This window comes from Muscardinus avellanarius, assembly GCF_963383645.1.
Source record: "Muscardinus avellanarius genome assembly, chromosome: 13".
NCBI classification, from domain to species: domain Eukaryota; kingdom Metazoa; phylum Chordata; class Mammalia; order Rodentia; family Gliridae; genus Muscardinus; species Muscardinus avellanarius.
In genome coordinates, this window is record NC_137799.1 from 69,092,020 (window position 1) to 69,102,511 (window position 10,492).

General features: G+C 42.5%; 1 protein-coding gene across 1 annotated transcript in view; it reads left to right on the forward strand.

Moving 5' to 3' along the window:
• The window catches only part of GLIS3 (GLIS family zinc finger 3), a gene marked incomplete at both ends in the record, with an annotated part of 470,092 nt that overhangs the window by 409,480 nt on the left and 50,120 nt on the right, over positions 1 to 10,492 (forward strand). The window contains one exon of the mRNA XM_080708663.1: positions 9,577 to 9,745. Within this exon, the coding sequence (XP_080564789.1) occupies positions 9,577 to 9,745 (169 nt within the window). The remainder of the gene's footprint in view (positions 1 to 9,576; positions 9,746 to 10,492) is intronic.

The following is a 10,492-nucleotide window of genomic DNA, read 5'->3' on the forward strand; positions in this document are numbered from 1 at the left end:
ATATTGGCTCTCTATGATAAAAATGTGTTTCTAAGGAGCCTTGGCTGTGAAGTGGTTTCAGAAGCCTAGTGAGTAGGATTGTCCCAGCAGGCTCTGAAGGGAAAGGAACATGTTTTATGGTCAGCTTGAAACAGGTAGGAAATAATTAAGGAATGAATAATAAGAAGTTATTAGCCCCATGCATTTCATTAAATTTTTTTGTGGCCAAGTTTGACTTTACTTCCAAAGAAAGAGATGAGAATTTTTAAAGAGCCCCCAGGAGTAGTTATCTATGCCTGCTCCGTCTTCTTTCTTTCTACTTTCCCACTCTACCCAAAGTGGGGGTTCACATAACACACAGACCAGAAGGAAATGATGTTTCCTACAGGGCAGTCTGAATGTTTTGTTCAAATTATTTTACTGACTTTCTGTGCAATAAACTCTCTGAGTGTGACTGAGTAGGAGGGTTCAGAGGTAAAAAGAAGACAGATAAGGTATGAGATTGGAGGTTAGATATGTCATGCATTCTCTGGAAAGATCCAGGAGAGCTGCATTTGGTCCCAGAGAAGTTGAGAGAACTTGCCAGCAGGATGCCATTCTACTTGGAACAGAATGTCTTTGTTCTGAAATACAGATGTTTTCAGGAGCTCTTCCAAACATGAAGTTAATTACACCTGGTGTTTCAGAATGTTTGATAGTAACCTTTGACATTTATATGGATGATATCAACCATTACCTGCTAGCTGTATCATAGTGTATTCCAGAAAGGCATGTAAGCATACATCCTCTTCCAAACACTAATAACTTCCCTAACTATTAATCCAGCTGCATGATGTGGAAATGTAATTGGGCAGCCTACACAGAAGTTTGGAGCTCATGGGGGAATATCTATTTGTAAGAGAGCCTGAATATTCATGTAACTGTCCAGACATCAATAAATTCTCATTTTGCCTTATTTATTTCTGTTCCCCAGTGAACAGCAGCACTCATAAGCTCAAAGTTAATAGGCATGTTCTTCAGAGTGGTGCCCTCACTTACCTTAACGCAGCATCTCCCTAACACATTTGTTTACCCGTTGCCAGGTAGCTCTCCCATCAGGTGACATGAGCGTGTTTTCTTTGTCTTAGCACATGGGAGACAGTTGCCATTGTTTGCCATCAATTAGCTTAGGGTAGCATGTCAAGGATGTACGGGTGGTGTCATTTTAGTCTGACAGCCACCCGAGCTGGTTGAGAAGGGATTGTTTCATTATCCTCTTATCAGGGCTGCTGGATAATGACACTCCATGCTGCAAAGTAGGGAGGGGAAGAAAAAAAGACAGGCAGAAAGAACAGATTTTTAGCAGTTGGCAATAGTAAAATTATTCATGCCTCAAGGAGAAGGGAAAGATTAGAGGGATGAATGTGCAAACCCTTAAGAAGGCACTTCTTCCTAATACAGGTAGAGAGTGGGATGATGCCCTTCCTGATGGCGAGGCAGGGGAAGGGGGAAATGTTGCAAACATCAGGAGAAAAGAAAAAGGGAAACTAGCTCCTTCTCATTGGCAACAGGACAAGGATTAGCTGAGATGTCTCTCCCATTCCCCAATTAACTCCAATATCAAACGCCGTCTCCAGTGACCCTGATGGGCTGGCATTTGCCTTGCTAGAAAACCCTTTCTGGTTTGTAAATTTTGGTCCAGAGAGCATTTTTCCATTGAAAGACCATGCAATTAAATTGCTTCCAGGTGAAATGCAAAGAACAGCAGAAGGTACTGGGGACTAAATATTCACTACTGGGGGCCAGAACTCCAATGACCTCAGTACTGGTCATTTTCTTCAGAATGCCTAATGAGAAATCTTTCTTTGAATTCTGAAAACTAACCGAGCCTGGATCTTTACGCTCTTGGAGAAACAAACAAAAAGAAGTGCTGAATATGTAAAAAAATACTTCAAGATAAACTAAGCTTCAAGAGGGACAATTGTGTTGACATTTTAGTAACAGCCCATTTTCGCTCCTTAACGAAGTGCAGTCATGCATGAAAATGACTTGTTATCTTTTAAACTGAAAGGCATTATGGGTTTAACTCAAAGGTGTGTATTACTCGTTCAAAATAAAGTACATTTTAACCCTATGAGGATTCTTTTGCAGGCCCCCAAACATTTTATAGCAATGTGTATAAAAAAAAAGACTGAACAGTAAAAGGCTGATTGAGTATGATATATAAACTCTTCTGCATTTTCAAAAGACTCCAGTCCACAGTTGATATGCATTTTTTCATCTGTAGTTCAGACAGGAAGTCATACTTTCTGGGAGATTTACTATTTGGAAGGACATATGCCTTTGTCTTTCCCTACTAATCCTATTAATGGTAATAATTACAATAATATAAATAGCCAAATAATAGCAGTTGCAGTTTATAAGCACTTAAACACCACTAGTGTGTTTTATACATTCTTCAATTCTCTTCACAGACCTCCGAGATATCATCCTTATTTAGGAGCAAGATACTGAGCTGAGCTAAGTGACTTGTGCCCAGCACCTTGCTGGTAGTCACTAAGGCTAAGCATCAATACGGGTTCCTCTGATTTCCACTGTGTGTGCTTTGTTCTGTTATAACCACCCTAACACTGTCCAGCCTTAAGTGCCCAATTTCTGATGCAGCCAAAAGAGCCAAAATTTCCATTGCATTTCAACTGTTTTCCAAATTCTTCTCAGATTCCTCCAGGGAGAAAGAGAGAAAGAGAAAATTGAGCTCATCATTGGCTTGGGTCCCCTAATTCTTTTTTATGTCTCTGTGAAAGCTGATTTACCTTGGTTTCATTGATTAGCTTATTCCGCTGTGCCTTGACCCTGGAAATACTGCCTGAGAGATGCATGATCAGCCCATACCTTCTCTTATGTACCAGTCACCAAGTGATCAGTGTCATGTCTTAGGATCCCAACATTATTCTGACACTCATTAAAAGTGAATGTGCAGTTCATGGATAAGACTGGTCCCACTTTCCTGGGAGAATTAATCAGGATAATACTGTGGCTCCTCAGTAGCCATAGTGACTCCAAATGGAGATTTGCAAGGCAGCTCAACGCCTTTGGCTCTGCATAGTAAATCTCTTATTGGTGCATTATTGACAGGCAGTAGCCTTATGGCCTAGGACATGATGTTTCCTATGGTGAAGGGTGCATATAGCCCATTGCTCACGAACACCCCTCCGGGCCTTCCTTCTGTTCCTACCAGTGGATCAATATGCCTCTGACAAGCATCTGAAATCTTTACTTGGAAAAAAGTACATTTCCTACCAGCTGTTTGTTTTCCAAACCAAATTATTCAGTTAATTTCTTGCCTGAATTAAACTGCAGAGCTGGAAAGTTTCTCTTGTCAGTGCTGAGGTGCTTTTAAGACGGGAAGAAACAGAAATGGGTACGGTTTTTGCATTCTCACTGGAAGCATGATGGTTAAAACTTCTCTGTAACTCTTAACTCCAATCAGCCTTTGCACATGGATCATTCAGGGCTCCTGTACATGACATTATGCCTTCCCTTGTATCCATCTTGCACTGGAGAGGCAATAGAGGGTGGTGGTTGGAGGACTGGGATCTGAAATCAGGCTTCCTGATTTGAATTCTAGCCTCACTGTTTATTCACCAAGCGACCTAGACCAGGTAGCCCAACCAGGAACCAGACTAGATCTCTAGTTCTCACCAGTAAACTGGAGACATGTTTATAATGTATTTGATAGAGTTACTCAATAGATCTTAACACTTTGTAAATCCTAACTATGGATTCCTTGGTAGGGGTTGGGGAGCAGATGAAACACAGCTTAGACATGGTCAAGCTCCTACCTCTCAAAGTATGATCCTGAGACCACTTGGGAGTGTGTTGGAAGGTTAGAGCCTCTGCCTCCAAGACCTAGTGAATCAGAGAGAGATGTTTGGCCATATGATAATTTCTTTGATTCAGTGATTAAAGCTGGAGGAGTAGGGCTCAAGCCACCCACATGATTTTGAAAAGGAAAGCATATTAGCTGTTTCTTATATACCTCAGCCTGGCAAGGAGGTCTTCATCCCTGCCCTCTGAAATGATGAATACATCACCAAACAATGCCTATGGTAGACTTCCTTAGCTCTGGGGATAGTCCTGACACAGTCATCTTTATTTGGGAATGCTACTAACACTTCTTGTCTCCTTACAGTCACAATGGTGAATATTTCACAGCTGGTGTATCCCCAGCTGAAGTATCCCTGTCCATACTCATTAGAAATATAGATGAATAGTTTTCATTTGGAGAGAGAGAGAGAGAGTGCTGCCTTTTAACCCTAATTAACCTGAGCTAGTCAAGGTACCAGCCTAGAACACCCTGGTCCTGGCAGTCAGTGAGATGACATCTGAGAGCCACATAGATCAACAGATGGTGCCTTGTAAAAATCCTCAAGCCTGCTGAGTCACCCTCTCTCCTGCCTCTAATGGAGGCAGGGTGAGAAATTGCTGCAAGCGAAGCCCCAAAGAGAAAGCAAGTCATAGCATCAGTCCTCTGCTGCCAGCAAGCCTCATGTATACATCGCAAGTCCAGGCTTTTATTTCCTTGGGGAGCTCACCATCTCTTAATTACAAAAGCAATAAGGATTTCCAATATGTTTCTCTGCCATGCCTAATCAGTTGTTCCAGCTGCCAGTCATCAGCCATGTCTGGAACACCGCGCTGACCCCCGAGGTGACACAGACAATGAAGCCCCCCACCCCCCAGCAGCCTGTGCATGCTGGTTGATGGGATCACAACAATTGTTAATATTATCCCCAGATTCTGGAGGGATCTGCTCTCTTCCTTAGGCTTTGATCAATAGATGCCATTGTATGTCCCCTTGGTTGAGTTGGGAAAATCATTTGAGTGTGTCTGGAAGGAAGTTTTTCCTTTTGTGAATGACCTTACAATTTCACTCTAACATGGAGATATTCTTCCTGCACTTAAAAAAATCACTTGACAAAGCATGACCATTTATCAGCAAGCATATGCCACGGCAGGAAGGTCTGGAAGAAGTGGGCAGGTATTTAGACTTAAAGTATTTGTGGAGATCACCACCCTCCTGGTACATAGTAGGTGCTAAGTTATTGTGCTTGATTGAATGAATGAATGAATGAATGAATGAAATTATATTCTTGGGCTGTTATAATTAAGATTGCATCCTGATGTATGATGTGGTAAGGTCAGATATTCCTAGAAGTTTTGCAGAGTGAAGAGGTGTTTCCTGCACCATAATGGTAATTTCTGAGACATACATGTCTTTGGTAGAGCCAAGGACAGTCCTTTTAAAGCAGTTTCTATCTGACTTCAGAAAGTTTTCCTTTTTATTGGAAAGGGTATGTGAGATAGGGGTCGGATGACTCTTGTACAGATATACCTGTGTCTCTTATTACTTCCGCCAAATTTCTTGTCATTATTGTGTCCACAGGTGACATCTGCAACCAATAATCATGCCCTGAACTCTGAGTGCCAAGTAATCTGTATAGATATTGAATTATAAGCTTTTACTAGGTTTTAATCTAACCAGAAATAAGATTTTCTTATACTTCTCATTTGATTTGTTATGAAAAAGAAGCAAGTTATGAGTCTTGTTTAGCAGAAACGATTTCTTACACCCTCCATAAGAAATTGTTCAGTATACTTTCTAAAGTCAGAAACCCAGAAGCCAGCCAGCTTGCCTGCCTGCCTGCCTGCCTGCCTTTTCTATTTTTTCCTCCCTCCTTTCCTTCTTGCTCCTTGGCTTGCTTGCTTCTTGCTTTTCTGAAGTGATAGGGATTGAGCCCAGGTCTTCATGCATGCAGGTAAGGGCTTTACTACTGAGCTATACCCCAGTTTGGCCCTCCATTTATTATTATCATGGGGCCCCTGTGAGAAGGCCACAGCCTTGTTTGTATGTGGTCGATCCGTGGTTTCTGTGGTAGAGGGAAGGCCTGTTCACATGTATTTGACCTCTGTACAGTTAGAAGACACATCCTTGAGCCTTTAGCCCTATACCAGATGACTCTTAACACGCTGCCTCATACACTGTCCACCACCTGCTTCTTCTGGCTGTCACTGTGGCATCCAACTTTACCCATCACAGCATGATGGCACCCACTTACCCTCCATCAGCTGTGCTATGGACCTTTGGTTTTCTGCCCTAAGTCTTTTCTGATGCCCTGGTTGAGCATCTATAAGAACATTTATCCAATTTGGGACACAGACCCACTCGGAAGTGTGAGTAAGTTGATACTTCCCTGGGGCCACTCTCAACCAGTAGGAATAGGAATTGACGAATAGATGTTCCTTTCTGTATCTTTCCTACTCGTTGAGCACCCACAACAAATGCCATTGGCACTTAGATCATGTTTATCTTTGTTCACACAACAAGCATGAATTGATGTGTTAAGAATGTATTGTTGCCTGTCCTAGGACTTAGTTCAGTTTCTGCCACTCAGGAGATATTGCATAAATATCAGTAGAATAACTGAATGCTGAGAGAAGAATGAGAAGAACATAAGAGGAAAAGTATTAAAATAAGCATAATAAGGTAGAAGACAGCATGATCAAAAGTACAGCAGGATAAATGTAAATTGTGTGTGTGCGTGGTGTGTATGTGTGTATGTGTTACTGAGGATTGAATACCCAGGGACATTCTATCTCTGAGATACACCCTTAGCCCTGTTTTATTTTTCACTTGAAAATGAGGTCTCAGCCAGGTGTGGTGGCGCACGCTTGTAATCCCCACGCTTGGGAGGCGGAGACAGGAGGATCGCGCAGGTTTGAAGCCAGCCGCACTGGCTTAAGAGACCCTATTTCCAAATAAAAAATATAAAATAGGTCTGGGAGTGTAGCCCAGGGGTAGAAGGGCTTCCAGGAACTCCAGTACCACCAAACAAACAAAAACAAAAACAAAAAACGAGGTCGCACTAAGTTGCTAAGGCTGCCCTCCTGTCTTAACCTCCCAGATACTTGTTAGGATATATTTGAGGTGTGGTCAGTTGTCTTGTTTGGACATAACTTAAGAGTATATTGTGGGACCACAAATAAGATGGTGTGTTAAAGTATTTCAAACATCACTTAATGCTCTATATTAATAAATCTAGAGATTTTATAATTAATAAACACCAGTCTTTTTCTTTCACTGAGTTATAACCTTTTTAATGACAAGGATCCACATATGATCGAATGGCTAACATGTAGTAGACAATAAATACTTAATTATGAAACATAATAGACCAAGTGTGGTGGTGCATGCCTGTAATCCCAGTATTTGGGAGGCTGAAACAGGAGGAGTGCAGATTTGAGTCTAGTCTCAGCAACTTAGGGAGATTCTGAGAAGCCTAGCAAGATCCTGTTTCAAAATAAAAAATAAAAAGAGTTGTGGGTGTAGCTGGGAGGTAGAATGTCTGTGGTTTCAACCCAAGGCAGGCAGGCAGGCAGGCAGACAGGCAGGCAGGCAATGGTCGGATGGCAGATGGATCAGTGGATGGAAGGATGGATGAATAATGTATTGTTGATCTTAACTATAAGGAAGATGGAGCGGCCCAGGCCCCTCAACAAGTCCTAACTTTGAGTGAGTGAAAGACTATAAATACAAACTTCTCAGCCTACTTTATTGTATCTAATACAAAGTATAACTAAAGTACTTAATAGAGACCTCTGGGAAGCACCGTATTTCCTGTGGATCCATAGACTAAAGCGTAGTGTGTGCACATCAAGTTTCCCTACTGCCCACTGAGTGGTTAACAGCAAGGGCAATGCTTCTGTTGTGATAAACACAAGCATATACATACAAAAATACCTCCATGGGAGAGTAAGTGATGGGTGCATTCAGCAACTACAACAAAATTAATAAGAGAGCTAACATTTGTACACTAACACAGTAAAAGAAAGAAAGCTGTGTTTTTACAGTGTCTCCGTGATCTCTTATTATTCCATTAGTTTTTGGAATAGTATATAAAACACCAAGCTCCATGCTGACAAACACCAATATTGAAACTATTGCCACAGTCAAGCCAAACAGCTTTATCCCCTGGGTCAAATTATTATTTGGAATACAAGCAGAATTGTAGTTCCCTGGGCTAGCAGAGCATAAATGAGGGTAGTGACTCATAAGGTGACTCCAGCAAGTTTGCAAATGTGCAACTTTTATGGGCGCTGACGCACACAACAGAAGCTGAGTGCCGCCTTTTTGAGCTGGTAAGCACATTCTGGTCTCGCTGCCTCCTCAGGACTTGGAGGGCTGAGGAGGATGCAGACTTCTGAGGACAAGTGTCAACCTGACAGAATGCTGATTTACCAGAAATAAACCCTTCAAGTCATATCATACCCATGTCAGTAGCTTTTTGAGCGGGAAGATGGTAATTCTGCCTCTTCCCGGGTTCCTTTAAGTGCTTGAACTCTTCTTGTTCCATTGGATTCTGATTTGGGGGCTGGGTCATCTAGGGTCTTAATTCTATCCTGGAGAGGTTGAAGGAAAGTGGCACCCGTCTAAAAATACAACTCCCTGAACTTTTAAATCCTCAAATCGCTTTGATAATATGACTTCTCTTTCTTAATCCTGAACCTGATTTCTTTTATTTAAAAAAATCCATTTATTCTTTGATATCAGCAGAGTAAGTTCAAAAAGAGCAGAGACGGGTGTAGAGTTAAGCATAGCTTTGCACAGGGAAGGAAGTCAAAGCCAGTCTGTGTAATGATGCTACTCTGATTGCAGTATAATGAAGCATCCGCTGAGTAGGTTCCAGACACTGAGATCCTCTCTGATAGACTCTGGAAGTGACAAGCCCCAGGATCTTCTGTAGTAGTGTACCAATTAGCTCATCCAAATTGGCATGTATTCAAGTTTGAGGTCATGTGCAGTTTTCAAAAGCAAGGCTACCCCTATAAAGAGGGCTCTAACTCAGGATCCATACCATAATAGGCAACAGTGGGGGATGATCCCAGCACTCTATCTGAGCCCCCCTTCTCTATTGTGTAGTCTTGGGAAAGGACTTCTTTTTGATCAAGATCAAGTATATGTATCACATCACGGGAGAAAGGTCTGGGGTCAGACTCTCAAGTTAAAAGGGTTTGGGATCCTGCATTGATGCTGGGATAGGGAATTCCATTCTTTTCACATTGACTGAGCCATGGTGGAGAGAGCTGGGCTAACCCGCAGTGGCTCATTGTAGCCATGAGAAGAGGAAGAAGCCTATCAGGTACCCTTCCTGGTCATCTGACCAATACTATTACCTGATTCTCATCCTCCAGGGTTTAAAAGCATGAACCCAGACAGTTTTGCATAGCTGCCAACAGCGCAAGATTGAGTAATCATACAGTGTCCAGAGAGGGTGCCAGCAGGGCAGAGTGGCACTTAGGAGGCAGACCGTGAACACCAGCCTGGAGTCAGATGAACAGGAGCTCCTGAGACAGCAGTCCAAGCCCACTAGCCCAGGAACCTGTTCCACCACAAAAACAAAAGCTGTGTATATCCAAGAAGGAGAGAACTGTTCCCTGAAAGCCACCCAGAGAAAAACAAACAAGCCCCTAAAATATGCTCGCTGTCAGCCTTCAATATTTAAAAAATATAGGCTTCCTTTGGGGCACAAGCTCATGCTTCTTCTCCCTTGGTTTCAGCTCCCATTTTCTCCAGCAATCATTCAAGCCGAAGCGGAACAGCTGCTGGGGCCGTGCCACCCCCACATCCTGTCAGTCACCCTTCTCCGGGACATAATGTACAGGGGAGCCCCCACAACCCCTCCTCCCAGTTACCTCCACTCGCAGCTGTGGACGCAGGAGCTGAGAGGTAAGGCCATCTGTCTCTCTCTCTCATAATAGGTGTCGTCGCCAAACTTCCCTCCGCAGAGAAGAGCTTTGACAGTTGCTGAGTTTTATTAATAATCCGTTGGTGGGTTGAGGTACCCAAAGGTGACATTTTAAAAGTAACATACACAAAGCATGGAGACCAAATATCTCATTATCTCTTACATTTTTCCATGGGAAAACAAATGAAATGGTATTGGCAAAAGCTAACTAAAGCGTCAGGTACTGGGAATATGCATCAGGATGTCCCTGTCTTTGCCACTTTTCCTTAGTATGTTTCAGGGGACTCAGTTTTAAGGTAATGCATGTGCAAGTAGAAATTCTTTCTGAGTGTAAGATGGTGAGTACCCCAGCTACATGGATGGCCATGTAAGCTTGTGTGTTAGTCTTCTGATACTTTGGCAAAATACCTAAGATAGGCTACCAATAAGGACGAAAGGAGCCGGGAATGTTGGTACACACCTGTTGTTCCAGTACTTGGGAAGCTGAGACAGGAGGAGCACGAGGACAGCTTTAACAATTTAGTGAGATCATTAGCAGCTTATCGAAATCTTGTTACAGAATAAAAACTAAAAAGGGCTGGGGGTATCGCTTGGAGGTAGAATGCCTCTATGTTTCAGCCTTCAGTACCAAAAATTTATAAAGGAGGAAAGATTTGTTTTGATTCATGGTTTCCATCCATGGAGGTTTACCGTGTTGTTTTGGGTCTGTGGCAGCACAGTATGCCATA